The sequence below is a fragment of the Trachinotus anak genome, unplaced genomic scaffold (genome assembly GCF_046630095.1).
Source record: "Trachinotus anak isolate AG129_WGS33_773 ecotype Australia unplaced genomic scaffold, CSIRO_AGI_Tana_v1 ptg000020l, whole genome shotgun sequence".
Classification (NCBI taxonomy): Eukaryota; Metazoa; Chordata; class Actinopteri; order Carangiformes; family Carangidae; genus Trachinotus; species Trachinotus anak.
In genome coordinates this window covers 5,485,169-5,507,056 of record NW_027273871.1, presented here as the reverse complement: position 1 = coordinate 5,507,056, position 21,888 = coordinate 5,485,169, and the positions used below count along the sequence as shown (strand labels likewise).

Sequence of the window (21,888 nt, the reverse complement as noted above, 5' to 3'; positions counted from 1 at the left end):
TGATAAAATATAAACAGGGTTTACAGAGTTATATCAAAATTCACCCCATGTACAGTTGTCATGAAGAAAAAGAAAAACATGAGAACAGCTTTACTGGGAATTTGGCTGAATTAAAGTACTGTACATGTGAAAAAAGTGAAGGGGCCTGAAAACTTCATCAGTGCACTGTAACTGGTGCCAGAGAGGCCAGTAACGTCATTGCCTTGCCTCAGTCATATTATAAAAAGTGTCAGTCCACCTCTGGTCTGACTGGAGGAGGATCAACAGAGGTAAACCTGACACACTCACACACACATTTTCCTCTGTTGACTGGATACTGAATGTGCTGTGTCTGTTATGTTGAACAACAGGGAAATGTTAATATTGATGAACAAAATGAATTTAAATATGATACGTTGGAAAGGAATTCAAATTAAAATGGAATATGAGCAGGAATAATCTAATTTACTGATTAATAACATTACGAACATTGTGAATGATTAAGAGCTGCTTTGTAGGTTCATGTCTGTTCTATAAAAGATACATGAACAAAAATACTCAACACAAATGTGTGTAATGTCTTATTAAAACACAGTTGCTGTGATTTTACAGGATTTGTCAATGACAGTTCTGATAACAGAGCTAATGCGACCACTTTTGGAAACATCCTTTTATATTTTTTAACTGCTACTCTTAAGTGGAAACCTAAAATGTTATGTTGGTTGAATTTCAGTGTAACCTCCAGGTTCTGTTTGACTCACATGGTCATCATGAACACCATCACTTGGACCAGTCAGGTTTGATAACTCAGTGTTGACTGAATTCTCTGTGTGCGATCCTCTCCAGGATCCTCCTTCTGCAGTATGGAGAATGAAACTGTCGACATGGATATTCTGCAGCTGGAGGGGTTAAAGGTCAGCCCCGAGTCCTCCATCACTGCCTTCATCCTGATTCTCCTCATCTACATCTTCATCATGGTGTCTAACCTCAGCCTGGTGATCCTGATCGCCATGGAGAGTAGCCTCCACGAGCCCATGTATCTGCTCTTCTGCAACATGAGTATTAACGATGCTTTTGGGGCCACCGCCATCATTCCCCGCGTACTGAGTGATGTTTTTACTCCAATCTCAGAGCGATACATTCATTATTATGAGTGTTTCATTCAGGCCTTCTGTGCTCACTTTCATGGAGGCACTTCTCACACAGTACTCATTGTCATGGCTTTCGATCGCTATGTGGCCATCTGCAACCCCCTGAGATACGCCACCATCATGACCAACAGGATGGTGGTGAAGCTGTCGGTGGGGGCCTGGGGTGCAGCCTTCCTTTTGATTGCCATCCTGTTGAGCCTCAGTGTCCGCTTGTCGCGCTGCAGGAGCACAGTAAGCAGCCCATTCTGCGATAACGCCTCCTTGTTCAAACTCTCCTGTGAAAATGTTCTCATCAATCACATCTATGGCCTCGGCAGCGCCATGGCCACAATGACATTCTCACTTATCTGTGTAATGCTGACCTACCTGAGGATCGCCATGGTGTGTTTGAGTAGTAAGAACAAGACTCTGAACGGCAAAGCGCTACAGACCTGTGCAACCCACCTGGCTGTTTACATTATCCTGTTTTTGTCAGGCACCATCATTGTCATCCTCCATCGTTTCCAGAGCTTATCAGACCACAGGAAGCTGGCATCTATTTTGCTCCATGTGGTTCCTCCTGCTCTGAATGCCGTTATCTACGGGCTGCAAATCAAAGCAGTCAGAGAAAAAATTATCATCTTGCTGACTAGGAAAAAATGATATGACTGAATTGAAGACAAAGAAAACTGTGATACAAAGTTGTACTGAAGTATTCTACCTACGGTTGGGTTCCAATAGCTGGTTCTATTACCGATCTGGTTCCAGGTTCATAGAGGTCAACAAATTTCTTATCGACTTTTATTCACACGGTGCAGAACCTTTCATTTTCCACTGTTGCTTTCACTGGTTTGAATGACAGTTATGGATTTTTATGAGGTGTAAGAAATTAACAGTAATTCTTTTTTATTATTTCATTATATGAAATTAAACTTTTTTCTCTGAAATTATCAATGGTAAAATAAACTAAAATGTTTAAATTTAAAAGTAATATTCCTTTGCACATTTCTCATGTTATCTGTGAGGTTGTTATTGCTCATGTAAAGAATTCAGAAAATATTACTTAAGCTTTAGTTGCCATCTCATCTGCTTCTGTTTATGCAAATACATTACAAAATATATGTACATAATATACATACAAAATACTTTAAAACCAGAATAAACTTTAATATTTCCTTGTTATAGGTACTTTATGGGAATTAATTCAAATGGTGCAATAATAAATAATTTTAAATAGAGCTACACATCGAGTATTGCAATATGGATATGTCTTCACTAAATAATATTCAAATGAATAAGAGGAATGGTTAATTTACTTAATTATTACCTATATGTGTAACAACAATAAAATATATCAGTTAAATTTGTGTTTATTTATTGTGAATAAACCTTTTTATTTTTTGTCACTCGAGTTTATTAAATTTAAAATTCTGCATCAAATCTGAATCCCCTTAATTCTTATTGAATGTATATAGGTTTATTTTTTAACATTTATAAATGAAAACGTTTACGATCTAATTTTATCGAATAAACATGTAAAGATATTTTGCATTCCATAGTTCTTGAATTTAATACCTTTATTATTCTTCATGTTTGCCATTCATGTCGTCTATTTTGTACAAAACAACGTATGATGAACAGGGCAAGGTTCAATTTCAACACACAGGTAAACCATTTACATATTGCATTAAAATACGTTTTGGGTGATCAGTTTGCAATTGGACAGTGCTTGGCCACACCAAAGTACAGGTGTAAATGCATGTAAGACACATTGAGGACATGATCAAATTGGCCAAACAACCCCAACCCACATACAACTTAGTGGGTGGAAATTCATAATTGCAAAGAACTGTTCAGAACCAGTGAGGTCGCAGCTGGACAGACAGCAGGCATTAGCCAGTAAACACATGAATCAGTCCTCATCTCTGGCATTCCAGTTGTCAAAAACTGCTTCTGTCACTGTGACACTGTGTCAGCCACTGCCAGTTACAAGCTAACAAATAACATAACCAATTAACTACACTAACCGTTCCGATACATCTTCTAGTCACTGATTTTGGCCTCAATAAACTCCTCAAAAACTCCTGAGTCTGAGTCTGACTGAAGCTCAAAACATGATATTTCCTACTCTAACCATGTTGATACTCTCTGCTCTTTCACCTGTCAACCTGGAGCAAGCAGGTGGTGGGCGGGGCACAAGGTCTGTTCCAGATTTTTTAATGAGGAAATCAGAGTAGATGAGCTTACACCCCCAGTTTTTGTTTTTGTTTTATTTTTTTTTACTTTTAATGTGAGAAAATGATGTTAACACAAAATATTTACATTAGCATATCAGTATTTTCATATGGAGAGGAAGTTTAATAAGATTTTATAAATTTTATTAAATCAGCATGGAGTCATTTCACTTCTGTCACAGTCACTGTGTTCTTGGTAAACATGATGAAAAGTTTCTCTCTGACTGCTTTGATCTGCAGTCCATAGATCACAGCGTTCATGGCAGGAGGAACCACATGGAACATGATGGATGCCAGCTTTCTTTCATCTGATAAGTCAGGGAAGCGATGGAGGATGATGATGATGGAGCCTGAAACAAACATGATGATGTACACAGCCAGGTGGGTGGCGCAAGTCTGCAGTGCCCGGCTGTTCAGCACCTTGTTCTTGCTGCTCAAACACACTATGGCGATCCTCAGGTAGGTGAGCGTGATGCTGCCGAGGGAGGATCCCAGCAAAACCACTGTGTAGCCGAGGCCATAGATGTTATTGATGAGGACGCTTTCACAGGAGAGTTTGAATAAGGAAGCGTTGTCACAGAACGGGTTGAATATAATCCACCTGCAGCGCGACAGGCGCACACTGAGGCCCACAAGGATCACCACCATGATTAAAGCAACCACCCAGGCAGACAGCGACAGCTTCACCACCATCCTGTTGGTCATGATGGTGGTGTAACGCAGGGGGTTGCAGATGGCCACGTACCGGTCGAAGGCCATGATCATGAGCACTGTGTGAGTGGCACTTGCATGAAAGTGAGCACAGAAGGCCTGAATGGCACAGTCGATGTAGCTGATGTGCCGTTCTGTAGTCGGAATAAAAACATCACTCAGCAGGCGGGGGATGATGGTCGTGGCCCCGAAAGCATCGTTAATACTCATGTTGCAAAAGAGCAGATACATGGGCTGGTGGAGGCTCCTCTCCATGGTGATCAGGATCACCAGGCCGAGGTTAGACACCATGATGAAGATGTAGATGAGGAGGAGGAGGATGAAGGCAGGAATGGAGGACTGAGGGCTGACCTTTAACCCCTCGAGGAGCAGAATATCTGTCTGGTTCTCCATAGAGTTCATTTAAGCCTAGTGAGGATGAGAGAGAGAGAAATAACATAGCACTTAACATCAAACAGATAATGGAAGAATAATATTGGGAGAAAATAATAATAAAAAATAGATAAATAAATCAAAAGGAGAGTTGCTTGCGGCAGTGAAGTGAAAATATATTAATGTGCACAAATTGAACATATTATTTATGTGATTCATGTTTGTTATGAATGACAACATTAGACACATCGGCCTCACAGAATAGTCCTTCAAATCCAACTGTGGAAGTTGATTACGATGAATGATGAATTCCCAAAATCAAACTGAAATTTTTTGTGTGTGCACATTACTTAAAAAATCTAAATTGAAGAAAAAAAATCATGATTGAAAATCATAATTATAGAAAATATTAAAATCACTCCTTTGTTTGACAAATCATTTTCAAAAGATACTCTGAAGTATAACCCTGCAGTTTGAATTCAAATAAGGGTCGTGAATTATTGTTATATCTACCATATTTACAATGAACATAGCAGTTTATATTTCATGTGATTACTGTTTATAAGATTCACTTGGAAAATATTAGTATGTACATAATGAACATAATAAAATGATCTCCTTCCTATTGAACAGCCCCTTGCTTTGCTTTTGTCAGTCGATGCAATATCAATATGAATCATGTGAAAACTGCAACATTTTTCTGACTGACCTTGGTGATTTGAAAACCAAATATTTCAAACATGTTTCTTCAGGTTTTCATCCAAGCCAAACATTCATAAGGATTCAGTGATTCATGTTTAATACCATTTCAATGTAGCTGATAGGAATTTACCTCAATGATCTCACACAAAAACTCAGAACATCACAAAACAGACATACACAATGGCAAAAACGATGTGACCATATTCAAACATTAAGAACTTTATGCATTAAAAAATAGACTCATGAGTAAGTCATTGAGCTCTAACATTGTTCAGTCTCCCATATCAAAAAGTGTCCATCAATTGTGTTGTTGTAAAAGTGCCGACGGTTTGACAATGAAAATTTGCACGGTTGGAATGGTGGTTGGAAGTCACTGGTGTCACTGTACAGTCAGTGAATATTAAATTAGTTTGGAAGTGCATGTGGAACAGGCTGAACCTGCTGCACAGCTCAGACATTGTCACGACACTTCACCACTTCATTTAAATATATTTACACAAACGTTTGTTTTTGCAGTAGAAGATTTGAAGATTTTTTTTTAATCATGTCTTGTGATCATGTTATATTATGTTATCATATATCATGTCTAATTTTAACATAAAACATGTCATATAGAATCTAAGATTAAAGATGGTCTCTGTATTTAGAATAAAGTTTACAGGTAATTTCTAAACATTGCACAACAGTGCATCTCATGCTTACCTCTGCTGACATGAACCTCCTCCAAGCAGATCTGAGGTGAGCTGACCGTTTATAACATTTTAGAGGCTGCTCTGGGGGCTTTGTTGCATCATTAAGCTCTGACAAGTTAGACCCAAGGCAACCGTTGTCAGTCATGGTTTTTGTTGTTTGTTGCAGTTTGACACCTCTTGTCTAATTGTTTGTAAAAAATCTACGATGTTCATCTCAACGCTGAAGATTGGCTGCATCCAAATCACAAAAAAATATTTTACAGCTCCTCACCAGGGGTATCGAGCATGGTTGGTTGGCCTAAGCCTTTATGGGGCCATGAGCAGAATATGATTTCTGGGGGCCCCGCCACTGCCTCAGCATTGCACATAGCATTGATTCTTGTCAATGCTTGATCATTCATAAACCTACGCAAAATCTAACACACCAATTATCATTTTTATTAGATGTAAGTATTGCTGACAGAGGCAGTGTCAACATAAAATTGCATTTTTGTATGATTACTATTGACACAATATAATCACAATAGAGTGGGGCATTTCAGGTGCTCTTTAGGGACCTTTGGTGGCTCAAAGGCTCTTATATCAAGCCAAGTAGATATTTTATTTTCAGTTTTATCTGACACTGATACTTCTTCCACCAACCCAAAACAATGAAGGCCATAGGAAAAAGTCTCAAAGGTGTTTTGGATAATCCCAGCCATTTGACCACCACATCAAAAAATGAATAAATTGCTCCCTTTAAAAATAACAGCCTCTCTAACTAAATGCAAGACTGTAAGTAATCAGAATACACAACAGAGTAATACAGTCAAATGGAATAGTCATTTGCCATCATATTTCTAAGTCTTATTTCCATTTTTGATTTCCATTTTACATGTAATACTATCTTTCATTAGCTTGCATTAATTTGCATTAACCTCAAAGTGAAATGGTTGTTTCCAAAATGGAAATGTGCAGCAGACTCTTGGATCCTTGTATGGGCCAAATTCCATAAATACTGGACCACATTTCCTACAATGAAATCAGTTTTGGGTGAATTTTGATATAACTGTAAACCCTGTTTACATTTTATTAAGGCTTAAAGTTGTGTATAATTGGGGGAGTGGTCACCTTGAGAGATAGGTGATGAACAATGTCATGTAAAGTACAGTTGCTGTGAAGGAGGAAATTAGCTATAGAGACCAAAATGCTTTTTAGTACAAGGCAGTTTATTTCTGCTGTAAAGTTGGACATTTTAACATGGGAGCCTATGGAGACTGACTCACTGTTGGAGCCAAAAGCTAGTGACCATTAGAGGAACTGCAGTTTTTTTTTAGCACTTACCTGTTGGCTTCATTTTTCAGCCTCTTAGGTTGCTGTTTGGTTGTACTGTTAGAACTGAGCTGAAACCCATTACTTACAGGTTGAGTCTTTAACTGATGTGTTTCTTGATTTTGTCAGATGATGTGGTTATAAAATCAGGATTTCAGCAGTAGAGCAGCAGCGTGGAAGAGACTGTTGGTTAACATGTAGTCTCAGTGTTCCACATTTCAGGCACTGTTTCAGACTTGTTCCATTGTCTGACAACAGAAAAAGAAAAACATGTGAGAACAGCTTTACTGGGAATTTGGCTGTATCAGGATGAATGTAGCCTTGGCACTGCCATGGCCACAATTACATTCTCACTTATCTGTGTAATGCTGACCTACCTGAGGATCGCCATGGTGTGTTTGAGTAGTAAGAACAAGACTCTGAACGGCAAAGCGCTACAGACCTGTGCAACCCACCTGGCTGTTTACATTATCCTGTTTTTGTCAGGCACCATCATTGTCATCCTCCATTGTTTCCAGAGCTTATCAGACCACAGGAAGCTGGCATCTATTTTGTTCCATGTGGTTCCTCCTGCTCTGAATGCCGTTATCTACGGGCTGCAAATTAAAGCAGTCAGAGAAAAAATTATCATCTTATTTACTAGGAAAAAATAACATGACTGAATTGAAGACAAAGAAATAAAAAACTGCGATACCAAGTTGTGCTGAAGTATTCTACCTACGGTTGGGTTCCAATAGCTGGTTCTATTACCGATCTGGTTCCAGGTTCATAAAGGACCCTGATTTGCTCAGAGGTCAACAAATTTCTTATCGACTTTTATTCACACGGTGCAGAACCTTCCATTTTCCACTGTTGCTTTCACTGGTTTGAATGACAGTTATGGATTTTTATGAGGTGTAAGAAATTAACAGTAATTCTTTTTTATTATTTCATTCAATGAAATTAAACTTTTTTTCTCTGAAATTATCAATGGTAAAAAAACTAAAATGTTTAAATTTAAAAGTAATATTCCTTTGCACATTTCTCATGTTATCTGTGAGGTTGTTATTGCTCATGTAAAGAATTCAGAAAATATTACTTAAGCTTTAGTTGCCATCTCATCTGCTTCTGTTTATGCAAATACATTAAAAATACTTTAAAACCAAAATAAACTTTAATATTTCCTTGTTATAGGTACTTTATGGGAATTAATTCAAATGGTGCAATAATAAATAATTTTAAATAGAGCTACACATCGAGTATTGCAATATGGATATGTCTTCACTAAATAATATTCAAATGATATCATAAGAGGAATGGTTAATTTACTTAATTAATACCTGTATGTGTAACAACAATAAAATATATCAGTTAAATTTGTGTTTATTTATTGTGAATAAACCTTTTTGTTTTTTGTCACTAAAGTTTATTAAATTTAAAATTCTGCATCAAATCTGAATCCCCTTAATTCTTATTGAATGTATATAGGTTTTTTTTAAACATTTATAAATGAAAAAGTTACGATCTAATTTTATCGAATAAACATGTAAAGATATTTTGCATTCCATAGTTTTTGAATTTAATACCTTTATTATTCTTCCTGTTTGCCATTCATGTCGTCTATTTTGTACAAAACAACGTATGATGAACAGGGCAAGGTTCAATTTCAACACACAGGTAAACCATTTACATATTGCATTAAAATGCGTTTTGGGTGATCAGTTTGCAATTGGACAGTGCTTGGCCACACTAAAGTACAGGTGTAAATGCATGTAAGACACTCTGAGGACATGATCAAATTGGCCAAACAACCCCAACCCACATACAACTAAGTGGGTGGAAATTCATAATTGCAAAGAACTGTTCAGAACCAGTGAGGTCGCAGCTGGACAGACAGCAGGCATTAGCCAGTAAACACATGAATCAGTCCTCATCTCTGGCATTCCAGTTGTCAAAAACTGCTTCTGTCACTGTGACACTGTGTCAGCCACTGCCAGTTACAAGCTAACAAATAACATAACCAATTAACTACACTAACCGTTCCGATACATCTTCTAGTCACTGATTTTGGCCTCAATAAACTCCTCAAAAACTCCTGAGTCTGAGTCTGACTGAAGCTCAAAACATGATATTTCCTACTCTAACCATGTTGATACTCTCTGCTCTTTCACCTGTCAACCTGGAGCAAGCAGGTGGTGGGCGGGGCACAAGGTCTGTTCCAGATTTTTTAATGAGGAAATCAGAGTAGATGAGCTTACACTCCCAGTTTTTTTTTTATTTTATTATTTTATTTTTTTTTACTTTCAATGTGAGAAAATGATGTTAACACAAAATATTTACATTAGCATATCAGTATTTTCATATGGAGAGGAAGTTTAATAAGATTTTATAAATTTTATTAAATCAGCATGGAGTCATTTCACTTCTGTCACAGTCACTGTGTTCTTGGTAAACATGATGAAAAGTTTCTCTCTGACTGCTTTGATCTGCAGTCCATAGATCACAGCGTTCATGGCAGGAGGAACCACATGGAACATGATGGATGCCAGCTTTCTTTCATCTGATAAGTCAGGGAAGCGATGGAGGATGATGATGATGGAGCCTGAAACAAACATGATGATGTACACAGCCAGGTGGGTGGCGCAAGTCTGCAGTGCCCGGCTGTTCAGCACCTTGTTCTTGCTGCTCAAACACACTATGGCGATCCTGAGGTAGGTGAGCGTGATGCTGCCGAGGGAGGATCCCAGCAAAACCACTGTGTAGCCGAGGCCATAGATGTTATTGATGAGGACGCTTTCACAGGAGAGTTTGAATAAGGAAGCGTTGTCACAGAACGGGTTGAATATAATCCACCTGCAGCGCGACAGGCGCACACTGAGGCCCACAAGGAACACCACCATGATTAAAGCGACCACCCAGGCAGACAGCGACAGCTTCACCACCATCCTGTTGGTCATGATGGTGGTGTAACGCAGGGGGTTGCAGATGGCCACGTACCGGTCGAAGGCCATGATCATGAGCACTGTGTGAGTGGCACTTGCATGAACGTGACCACAGAAGGCCTGAATGGCACAGTCGATGTAGCTGATGTACCGTTCTGTAGTCGGAATAAAAACATCACTCAGCAGGCGGGGGATGATGGTCGTGGCCCCGAAAGCATCGTTAATACTCATGTTGCAAAAGAGCAGATACATGGGCTGGTGGAGGCTCCTCTCCATGGTGATCAGGATCACCAGGCTGAGGTTAGACACCATGATGAAGATGTAGATGAGGAGGAGGAGGATGAAGGCAGGAATGGAGGACTGAGGGCTGACCTTTAACCCCTCGAGGAGCAGAATATCTGTCTGGTTCTCCATAGAGTTCATTTAAGCCTAGTGAGGATGAGAGAGAGAGAAATAACATAGCACTTAACATCAAACAGATAATGGAAGAATAATATTGGGAGAAAATAATAATAAAAAATAGATAAATAAATCAAAAGGAGAGTTGCTTGCGGCAGTGAAGTGAAAATATATTAATGTGCACAAATTGAACATATTATTTATGTGATTCATGTTTGTTATGAATGACAACATTAGACACATCGGCCTCACAGAATAGTCCTTCAAATCCAACTGTGGAAGTTGATTACGATGAATGATGAATTCCCAAAATCAAACTGAATTTTTTTGTGTGTGCACATTACTTAAAAAATCTAAATTGAAGAAAAAAAATCATGTTTGAAAATCATAATTATAGAAAATATTAAAATCACTCCTTTGTTTGACAAATCATTTTCAAAAGATACTCTGAAGTATAACCCTGCAGTTCGAATTCAAATAAGGGTCGTGAATTATTGTCATATCTACCATATTTACAATGAACATAGCAGTTTATATTTCATGTGATTACTGTTTATAAGATTCACTTGGAAAATATTAGTATGTACATAATGAACATAATAAAATGATCTCCTTCCTATTGAACAGCCCCTTGCTTTGCTTTTGTCAGTCGATGCAATATCAATATGAATCATGTGAAAACTGCAACATTTTTCTGACTGACCTTGGTGATTTGAAAACCAAATATTTCAAACATGTTTCTTCAGGTTTTCATCCAAGCCAAACATTCATAAGGATTCAGTGATTCATGTTTAATACCATTTCAATGTAGCTGATAGGAATTTACCTCAATGATCTCACACAAAAACTCAGAACATCACAAAACAGACATACACAATGGCAAAAACGATGTGACCATATTCAAACATTAAGAACTTTATGCATTAAAAAATAGACTCATGAGTAAGTCATTGAGCTCTAACATTGTTCAGTCTCCCATATCAAAAAGTGTCCATCAATTGTGTTGTTGTAAAAGTGCCGACGGTTTGACAATGAAAATTTGCACGGTTGCAATTTTTTTTAATCATGTCTTGTGATCATGTTATATTATGTTATCATATATCATGTCTAATTTTAACATAAAACATGTCATATAGAATCTAAGATTAAAGATGGTCTCTGTATTTAGAATAAAGTTTACAGGTAATTTCTAAACATTGCACAACAGTGCATCTCATGCTTACCTCTGCTGACATGAACCTCCTCCAAGCAGATCTGAGGTGAGCTGACCGTTTAAAACATTTTAGAGGCTGTTTTGGGGGCTTTGTTGCATCATTAAGCTCTGACAAGTTAGACCCAAGGCAACCGTTGTCAGTCATGGTTTTTGTTGTTTGTTGCAGTTTGACACCTCTTGTCTAATTGTTTGTAAGAAATCTACGATGTTCATCTCAACGCTGAAGATTGGCTGCATCTAAGTCACAAAAAAATATTTTACAGCTCCTCACCAGGGGTATCGAGCATGGTTGGTTGGCCTAAGCCTTTATGGGGCCATGAGCAGAATATGATTTCTGGGGGCCCCGCCACTGCCTCAGCATTGCACATAGCATTGATTCTTGTCAATGCTTGATCATTCATAAACCTACTCAAAATCTAACACACCAATTATCATTTTTATTAGATGTAAGTATTGCTGACAGAGGCAGTGTCAACATAAAATTGCATTTTTGTATGATTACTATTGACACAATATAATCACACAATAGAGTGGGGCATTTCAGGTGCTCTTTAGGGACCTTTGGTGGCTCAAAGGCTCTTATATCAAGCCAAGTAGATATTTTATTTTCAGTTTTATCTGACACTGCTACGTCTTCCACCAACCCAAAACAATGAAGGTCACAGGAAAAAGAATCTCACGGGTGTTTTGGATAATCCCGGCCATTTGACCACCACATCAAAAAATGAATAAATTGCTCCCTTTAAAAATAACAGCCTCTCTAACTAAATGCAAGACTGTAAGTAATCAGAATACACAACAGAGTAATACAGTCAAATGGAATAGTCATTTGCCATCATATTTCTAAGTCTTATTTCCATTTTTGATTTCCATTTTACATGATAATACTATCTTTCATTAGCTTGCATTAATTTGCATTAACCTCAAAGTGAAATGGTTGTTTCCAAAATGGAAATGTGCAGCAAACTCTTGGCTCCTCGTATGGGCCAAATTCCATAAATACTGGACCACATTTCCTACAATAAAATTAGTTTTTTCTGTCAACAATATCCTAAATATCCTTCATATAGAAACACATGACGCTCACAGACAGTGAAGCAATTATTAAAGTTTTAATTATTTCAACTTTCTAAGAAAATGTGTCATTTTGGCATGCAAGCAAAACTCGTAATCGTTGTTGTAATTGTTAACAAAACATGGCATCATAGTTGAATTCACCCACAGTTTGCCCAAAAATTACAGATGAACAAACTAAAGCTGAAGATTGTCTTTTCAGTTTTCTGGTGTTTCTTGCTGAAATGCACCTTGGCAGTAGTAGTAAACCTCTCCCCTGAAACATCAATGTACGTAAGCTTGTACCTTCAAACTTTATCATCAAACAACCAGATGTTTTTTGTTTGTTTTTTTTAATGCAGTTATTAATTATTTGTCCTGATGATTCAACCAGGTGAGTTTCTTCCTGATCGAAGCTGTAGAAACGCTCCAACAAATATTTTAACAGATATAAAATATCTTTAATATGTGCATGACCTTGAGACTAGCATGCCAGGCAACAGGCGATGCAGGGGGGCAGTCAACCCAGGAACAGACTAAGGAACAACCAAAATGTCAACTAAAACCCCCAAAACAGGAATAGATAAGGTGACAGCCCAGAGGGTCAATTCAGAAAAAGACGAAACATCAACTGGGACTCCTGGCACTGGAACAAGTGAGGCATCAGCTGAGGCATTGACCCCCAACACTGAAACACGCGGAACGTCAGCTGAGACCCTCAAAGCAGGAACAACCTCAGGAAGAGGTGACATATTGACCGGACCCCTGCTGCAAGAGAAAAAAGGATGTTGGCGGGAATGGCCAACTCAGGAATAGACTCGGTAACAGGCAAGATGTTGACCAGGACCCTTGACACCGCAACAGGCAAAGCCTCGGCAAGAGCAACAGGAAATCGAATAGAATCCAGAAAATCCCTCAGAGGGACAAATCATGAAACAAACGATTGGAGAACCAAGTGGAGAATGTTTGGTTTATTTTCTTTTTGTTTCATCAATTGTCTTTCTATTCATGCTTCATGTAGATCAATGTTTATTCCCTATGTCTGTTCCACTGTAGTTTTTATACATGCAACAACTTTTATAGCTCAAAGAAGTGTAAAAATCCTTTTTGAGATTATTTAAACTTTTTTTCAGTTTTGGCATTTCCACCACCAAGATTTTTATGCCTCTTCACCAGCAACAGCCAGAACCAGAGACCTTTATGTTTTTGGTTTGTCTGTCCATCCGTTAGTCTGTACATCTGTCTGTCCCATTCTCGTGAACCGATGTCTCTGTAACGCCTTGAGGGAATTTCTTCAAATATGGCACAAACATTCATTAGGACTCAAGGATGAACTGATTAGATTTTGGTGGGCAAAGGTCAACCTCACGGTGACCTCACAAAATACGGAAACTTTTATCAAATTTAGTATAAACATTCACTTGGATGTAAAGATGAACTGATTAGATTTTGATGGTCAAAGGTCAAAGGTAAGTGTGACCTCAAAAAACACTTTACACTAGCCATAACTCAATTATGACAGAATTTCATACAAATTATTCATATTTTAAATGATTCTGGATAAATAAAGATGTAATCTTTTTGTTTGTTAATTGCCCGACCAGAGAGGGGAACACTCTGGACCACTGTTACACCACAATCAGTGGTGCTTATCACGCCGTCCCCCGGGCTGCACTGGGCCACTCTGACCATGTCATGGTCCACCTGATTCCCACATACAGGCAGAAACTAACAAATTCCTTGTATGTGGAAACATACTTGGCAATAAAACTGATTCTGATTCTGATTCCGATTCTGATCTGAAACTAGTCTGAAAGATGAAGCATACACCTGCAAGCCAGTAATTCTAGTTTTATGTGCAAATTGAAAAAAAAAAAAAAAAAAACAGGTGAGTAAAAAAGTCACTTCTTGTCATTGTTTTACAAGGACATTTGAATAGAAGTGAACTATTGTTAGTGCTATTAGTAACACTTGCGCTTTTTCTGCAGAGAGAGATCACTCCTGTGAAGTCTGCATTACAAACTGTAGGCTGGGAGGATCTAATAAAAGACAACTTCCAGCTGCTCTTTGGTGTTTATGTAACTTGATCAATACTAAAGACTAGAAAGGAGGATATCTCAACCTCTGCTGTTTCTATTTCACCAACTTTATGGAAGAACAATACTAAATAACCAGAATAGCCCTTTAATTTAAACAACATAGCAAAGCTGGCTCAGTGATGAAAACACGTCCATAGAGCGTTTAATACTTAAAGTTAATAGTTTTGATCCCTGCAAAGGTATTCAAAACATAAGAGAAAACTTAAAAGATTTATAAACAAATACAAAAAGAATAATTATGCTGCGCTGAGTCCCTATTTCCAGCTCTTTTGTAAAATACTACTGACCAGTAAGAAAGATGTGGTAACACTATATCTGAATTTATTACCAGAAAGTAATAAACAGTTATCATATTGCAATGAAAAGCAGCTGTTCCTCTACCCTGCAGCATTTTGAAACAGCATCATCATGATCCATGCTGAAATATGTTAACTCTTTTCCACTGAAGCAAATATTATCATTATATTATTTTAGCGTCTTGTGCAAATAAAACACACCTCTTTGGTCCCAATGTGTGTCAGTTTACATCAATGCAGCTACTTTATTGTTGTGGAACACAGCCATAATCCTCTGTCTGACCTCTTTGATTTGCAGCCCATAGATAACAGCATTGAGGGCAGGTAAGGCCACATGTCCCAGGACAGACGCCACTTTCCTGTGGTCTGACAGGTCAGGGAAACGGTGCAGGATGACAATTAGGAATGCTGATACCAGGAGGATAATGTACACAGTCAGGTGGGTGGCACAGGTCTGCAGCGCTTTGCTATTCAACACCTTGTTCTTACTGATCACGCACACCACAGTGATTTTCAGATAGGTGAGAGTTACACTGCCTATGGAGGAGCCCAACAGGACCACCGTGTAGCCGAGGCCGTAGATCTGATTTATGAGGAGACTGTCACAGGAAAGCTTGAATATGGAGGCGTTGTCACAGAACAGGTTGAATATAACTGACCTGCAGCGTGACAGGCGGATACTGAGGCCCAGCAGGATCGCCACCATAACAAAAGCCACTGTCCAGGCTGCAACCGACAGATTCACCACCGTCCTGTTGGTCATGATGGTGCTGTAACGCAGAGGGTTGCAAATGGCCACGTAGCGGTCGAAGGCCATGATCATGAGCACTGTGTGAGAGGCACTTGCATGGAGGTGAACGCAGAAGGCCTGAATGACACAGCTGATGTAATGAATGTACCGCTCTGAGTTTAACAAAAAAAGATCTCTGAGGACATGAGGGATAATTATCGTGGCCCCAAAAACATCATTAATACTCATGTTGCAAAAAAGCAGATACATGGGCTGGTGGAGGTTTCTGCTCCTAAAGATCAGGATCACCAGGCCGATGTTGGACACCATGATGAAGATGTAGATGATGAGGAGGAAGATGAAGGCAGGAATGACGGACTGAGGGGTGACCTTTAAACCCTCCAGGATTAGGATATCTGTAATAAAAGTCTGGTTCTCCATAATTAACCTGTGAACTAACAGTGAAGACTTCTGTAAAGACAAGAACTGTGCTGACCTGGTACACAGCTGTAACTGCAGAAAAGCAACAAGCAATGAAGATTTACATTGTGAGCTGATAATTCAACCTTTCAGATATTAAAGTAGAATCCAGAGAGCCTGGATTACACCAAAACAAAGTTATCACAACTAATCACAGTATCCACATCACAGTCATGACACTGTCAAATCTGACTGAATTCTGTCTGAACCCATATTAAACTAAATGCATTAGAGGAGCAGTTGAGATATTCAGTGTTTCCTCATTTAAAATGACATTTAGATAATTCAAAAATATTGAGTGTTTCACCTTATACTAGTCTCTACTTTTTACAGTGTGCTCTGAGCATTATCCAGTGTAACGGGGACACTGTGTCTGCAGAGACATATTGTTGTTCACCTCCAGTGCATTAGCCTGAAGGCAGAAATGACAGAGACAGATGCAAAACATGGCAAATAAAACCAAAACCATCTATAATGTGGGTGAACTGACCCTTTAAAAAAGCTTGAAGTTCATTAAACGTTAAGAATATCAGTTTTGGCATTGAGTGCTCTTTTGTAAGCCACAGCAAACTGAGCAAACTTTTTTGCTATTTGTGGACAACAGAACATTTGTGTAGGAGCTGAAATACAGTGATGGAGCTTCAGTTTCTGTCAACACCACCCTCTGCAACAGAACCTGCCCTCCACCCCAGGCCACATCTGAAACAAAGAAGACTTTTATTTAGTGCATCAGTGGCCGTCAGCTGCAGCGTCATATGTTGACAGGTCACCTGTTGCTCGGCGACCGTTAATGCGCAGCACCCAGCATCATCTTAATGAGCATCTGCTGTACATTAATTCATGATAGCTGCACACAAAGAGGACAAGAGATTTTATGCAGGTATATGAAGCTATAAGACACATAATAATTTGGAGGTTTGCTTCTGTATATTTTTTAAACACTCACACACCCTCAGATACTAATATCACGTAGTACTGAATCATTTGGTGCCAACAGTCATGTAGTTTGACATCCATTTTATTTCTTGAAGGTGTTGGTGGGGATGGTGGTGGTGGTGGTGGTGGAAATGAGGCTGAGATGCTTATGCAACTAGACCACACAGATGGTCTGAAAGAGTATGAGGTCCTCAACTGTGGTGGTTCTCAAAGTGGGATCCGGGGATCCCAAGGGGTCCTTGAGGGGGTTCTTGAGAGTTCCCAGTAAAAAAGGGAATAATTCATTTTCACATTAATTTTATCCCCAAGTATGGAAACCCTGAAAAGCAAGTGTTTTTTTTTTTCCATCAGTACAATAAACACTCCCGAGGGGCAAGTGATTTTGACAGCCAGGGCCAGAGACATACTGTTCTCGGGTTGTCCGTCTGTCCAATTCTTGTAGACACTGTATCTCAGTAACACCTTGAGGAAACTTCTTCAAATTTGGCACAAACATTCACTTGGTCTCAGGGATGAAGTGATTACATTTGGGTGGTCAAAGGTCAAGGTCACGGTGACCTCAAAAAACACGGTTTTGGCCATGTGAACGAAATGTCAACGTAACCCCTTGAAAGGATTTCTTCAAATTTGGTAAAAAAGTTCAACTGGACTCAAGGTTAAACTGATTAGGTTTTGGTGGCTAAAGGTCAAAAGTCAAAGGTCACGATGAGCAAACAAAACATGATTTTGGCCTTGTAAAATCAGTATCTTGAGAACTCCTCAAGGGAATCTCTTCAAACTAGGCACAAATGTGCACTTGGATTCATGGATGAACTGATTAGATATTGGTGGTCAAAGTTCAAGGTCGTGGTGCCTTCACAAAACACTTTTCAGTCATTACTCAAGACATCACACAGCAATTAGGACAGAATTTCACACAAATGGTTAATATTTTATAAGACTCTGGATAAACAGGGATATAATCTGAAGCTAGTCTGAGTGGCCAGGGGATACAACCACAAGGCTGTAATTCAAGTTTTTCCACATTGCCTCTAAGGGTTTGTTTTCACAAAAGAAAAAAAAATCATCCTGGCAAAATAATAATAATAATAATAATGATAATAATAATTGACTTGTCTTTCAGGCCTGTACATAAGGACACAAATATAGAACATATGACTTTTCTGGTCATGGATTCCAATACTTTCTGTAGTAAAACATCTAAAAGCAAAACTTTTATCAGTCTACTTTGTGACAGGTTGGGGCCCTTGATGTGAAAAAGTTTGACGGGAGGATGAAATGTGAGTCTGTGCTTTGAAAATCACTTTAAAATTGCAGCAGATCTTTTTACTTCACTGCCTTGAAGCCCCTGAATAACAGCCTCTACTGTGTTTTGACTCTCTGGAGGCTGCAGGTGACTGGGTCAGTTTCATCTATGGTGCACAGGATTAAATATAAGGTGCTTTGAGAATTATTTTTTAATTTCAGCAGATCTTTTTACTTCACTGCCTTGAAGCCCCTGAATAACAGCCTCATGTCATTGAAATAGAAAACAGTCACAAAGGAAAGATGCTTATTGATTCATTATCAGAAATATATTTGCAACAAATAAAATATGCTGAAAAAAACATTCAGAAGTTCTTAAACTGTTCTAACATATTCATGAAGCCTATTATATTGAATTGGCATCAATATTTATGATTAGAAATTTCATTGCAACATGATCCCTGCAGAATAGGTTCAAATATCATCAATAAATGCATCCTGTGCAACATGCAAGTATTTACAGATTTTGTTTGCCTGTGTGTCGTTTTATTTCTTTTGAGCCACTTTACTGCAGTGAAACAAAGCAATAATTCTTTGCTTGATCTCTTTGATTTGCAGCCCGTAGATAACAACATTAAGAGCAGGCAGAACCACTGTCCGCTGGATGGCCACCACTTTCCTGTGGTCTGACAGCTGAGGAAAGCGATGGAGGATGACGATGATGAAGCCAGACCCAAGGAGGATGATGTACACAGTCAGGTGGGTGGCACAGGTCTGCAGTGCTTTGCTGTTCAACGCCTTGTTTTTACTGCGTACACAAACCACAGCAATTTTCAGGTAGGTGAGAGTCATGCTGCAGATGGAGGAGCCCAACAGGACCACCGTGTAGCCGAGTCCATAGATCTGATTGATGAGGACACTGTCACAGGACAGCTTGAACAGGGAGGCGTTGTCACAGAGCGGGTTGAATATAACTGACCTGCAGCGTGACAGGCGGATACTGAGGCCCAGCAGGATCGCCACCATAACAAAAGCCACTGTCCAGGCTGCAACCGACAGTTTCACCACCATCCTGTTGGTCATGATGGTGCTGTAACGCAGAGGGTTGCAAATGGCCACGTAGCGGTCGAAGGCCATGATCATGAGCACTGTGTGAGAGGCGCCTGCATTGAGGTGAACACCAAAGGCCTGAATGACACAGTTGGTGTAATGAATGTACCGCTCTGAGTTTGATAATAAAAGATCTCTGAGTAAACGTGGGATAATTACTGTGGCTCCAACAACATCATTAATACTCAGGTTGCACAAAAGCAGATACATGGGCTGGTGGAGGTTTCTGCTGCTCAAGATCAGGATCACCAGGCTGATGTTAGACACTATGATGAAGATGTAGATGAGGAGGGTGAGGATGAAGGTGGGTATAAAGAACTGGGAGGAGACTTTTAACCCTTCCAGGAGCAGGATATCCTCTCTTAAAGTCTGGTTTTCCATATCTGTGTAAAACTGCATGAAAATTAGAGAGATTAGGAAAATATGTCAACACATGCATCTGTGATATAACCAAAAAAAAGAAAAAAAGAAACAAACAACAAAAAAGAACGTGATGACAACAGCACTGCACACAGATACAGACAGGGATGCATGAATTTGATCCATCAGTGACTGATCGATGATAAATACACTTTTTAGTGATTCAGTTAAGTCACACACAAGCTGCTGACTGAGCAACTTCTCTCCACGATTCCTCACATGCTGTATTAATGATCCCAGTGATTTAAATACAGTGAGATACAGAGTCATGGTGCTACCTAATAAGGGCTCCATGTCTAACATATCCTGAGTTGAGGTATCAGAATCCAAGTCAGATTGCATCCCCAGTTATAGATGACTTTAAAAACTATCTCAAAAGTGACTACAACTCAAGGCAAATGTTGATATTCTGAATTCTGCCACATTTGGATTTATAAGAGCATAATTGAGAGCAAAAATTTGTCTGACATTTGACTTCTTGAGAGCAGTTTTATCCTCCATTTATCCTGAGCACGCTGCAAGATGCTGGAGTAAAGGAAGGATCCATCTCTACTAATAATGTTTCTGCTGCTTATAAAACGTAGCTACATGAAACTAAGTCATCTTCCAGCTGCTGATGGTACAGTATGTGTGTGTGTTTCTCAGCATTACCTTCTGCAACATGAACCGCCCTCCACCCCAGACCACACATGAAACAGCTCACACTTTTATGTGGTGACTCAGTGACCATCAGCTGCTGCATCACATGTTTACATGTCACCTGTTACTTGGCGACCATTGATGCGCAGTTTCCAGCATCATCTTAATGGGCATCTCCTGTATATTAATTCATGATAAACACCCACAGAGAGGGCAACAGATTTAATATAAGTTTATGACACTTAATATTTAGGGGGGTTTGTTTGTGTATGTTTTTTTAACACACACACACACACCATCATACACAAATATCATGTAGTGCTGAATCATTTGATGCTGACAGTCATCTAGTTTTGATCAGTAAATCAAACGTTGTGGAACAAACAAATGTTTGTTTAAGACTCACTTGCATTCAAATGTTCGGCATCCATTTATTTCTTGAAGGGGGGGAGGGGGTCATATCACAGTGTTTGTGACAGTAGTTTTGTGCAGGGTCCCTCTGGAACAAACAGGAATGAGGCTGAAATGCTTATACAACTAAACCACATTGATGGACTGAAAGAGAATTAGGTCCTCAACTCTGGTGGTTCTCAAACTGGCGTCTGGGAACCACCAAGGGTGCCTGAGTGGGTTCTTGGGGGTTCCCAGCAAAAAGGGGAAGAATTCATTGTCACAGCAATTTCATCCAGAAGTACGGAGACCCTGAAAGACAAATGAATCTTTTGTTTTTTTGCCAGTGTAGCAGGCCTCTTAGTAAATAATAAAATGTGGACAACTGTTGTCTCGTCAAAGGGAGGATTTACACAATTATATCAGTACAGCAATTTCTCATGACCAGGTTTCGACATGCACACCTTTGAAGGAGAGACGGAAAGAGCAGCGGGCCGCATGAAAAACCATTTCCGAGCACTGAGCCTAACTTGAGGTCGGTAAGCTAGCAAGCCAGAAAATAAATGCTGTACGTGATAAAACTACATAAACACACCGAAACATCTACTATCACAACAAAGAATGATGTTTTTGACCTGGACACAGTTAAATTTGCACCTCTTATTGGCTCTTTCACCACAATTCCACAGCTATTCACAGGAGAACTTGTAAGATCTTAACCCTCCTCAGCGGAACTCGACAGCAACTGACGAAAAAAGCGCGAATCTATAGGAAGTGACACAGCCAAAATGTCAAAGGTCACACAGCAACAATACAATTAATAAAA

General features: G+C 39.1%; 5 protein-coding genes across 5 annotated transcripts; 1 reads left to right on the top strand and 4 right to left on the bottom strand.

Annotated features, from left to right (window-relative positions):
- Positions 1-308: 308 nt before the first annotated feature.
- On the top strand, positions 309-2,025 carry LOC139637551 (olfactory receptor 52N5-like). The gene has a single exon (XM_071506358.1). It carries the CDS (start codon positions 843-845, stop codon positions 1,770-1,772), a length of 930 nt encoding a protein of 309 aa, XP_071362459.1. The 5' UTR covers positions 309-842; the 3' UTR covers positions 1,773-2,025.
- Positions 2,026-2,771: 746 nt separating this feature from the next.
- LOC139637428 (olfactory receptor 52N5-like) lies at positions 2,772-4,889 on the bottom strand. Its single transcript, XM_071506132.1, has one exon. It carries the CDS (start codon positions 4,454-4,456, stop codon positions 3,506-3,508), a length of 951 nt encoding a protein of 316 aa, XP_071362233.1. The 5' UTR covers positions 4,457-4,889; the 3' UTR covers positions 2,772-3,505.
- A 4,028-nt stretch (positions 4,890-8,917) lies between these two features.
- LOC139637502 (olfactory receptor 8G1-like) lies at positions 8,918-10,680 on the bottom strand. The gene has a single exon (XM_071506242.1). The coding sequence runs from the start codon at positions 10,473-10,475 to the stop codon at positions 9,525-9,527; it is 951 nt and encodes a 316-aa protein (XP_071362343.1). The 5' UTR covers positions 10,476-10,680; the 3' UTR covers positions 8,918-9,524.
- Positions 10,681-15,121: 4,441 nt separating this feature from the next.
- On the bottom strand, positions 15,122-16,910 carry LOC139637501 (olfactory receptor 5B17-like). The gene has a single exon (XM_071506241.1). The coding sequence runs from the start codon at positions 16,281-16,283 to the stop codon at positions 15,339-15,341; it is 945 nt and encodes a 314-aa protein (XP_071362342.1). The 5' UTR covers positions 16,284-16,910; the 3' UTR covers positions 15,122-15,338.
- Positions 16,911-18,816: 1,906 nt separating this feature from the next.
- On the bottom strand, positions 18,817-21,858 carry LOC139637534 (olfactory receptor 51E1-like). The gene has a single exon (XM_071506318.1). It carries the CDS (start codon positions 20,010-20,012, stop codon positions 19,050-19,052), a length of 963 nt encoding a protein of 320 aa, XP_071362419.1. The 5' UTR covers positions 20,013-21,858; the 3' UTR covers positions 18,817-19,049.
- Between the last annotated feature and the right edge of the window lie 30 nt (positions 21,859-21,888).

Excerpts from the sequence above, each read along its gene's own strand:
- LOC139637551 (XM_071506358.1), top strand. The coding sequence starts at position 843 with ATGGAGAATGAAACTGTCGACATGGATATTCTGCAGCTGGAGGGGTTA.
- LOC139637428 (XM_071506132.1), bottom strand. The coding sequence starts at position 4,456 with ATGAACTCTATGGAGAACCAGACAGATATTCTGCTCCTCGAGGGGTTA.
- LOC139637502 (XM_071506242.1), bottom strand. The coding sequence starts at position 10,475 with ATGAACTCTATGGAGAACCAGACAGATATTCTGCTCCTCGAGGGGTTA.
- LOC139637501 (XM_071506241.1), bottom strand. The coding sequence starts at position 16,283 with ATGGAGAACCAGACTTTTATTACAGATATCCTAATCCTGGAGGGTTTA.
- LOC139637534 (XM_071506318.1), bottom strand. The coding sequence starts at position 20,012 with ATGCAGTTTTACACAGATATGGAAAACCAGACTTTAAGAGAGGATATC.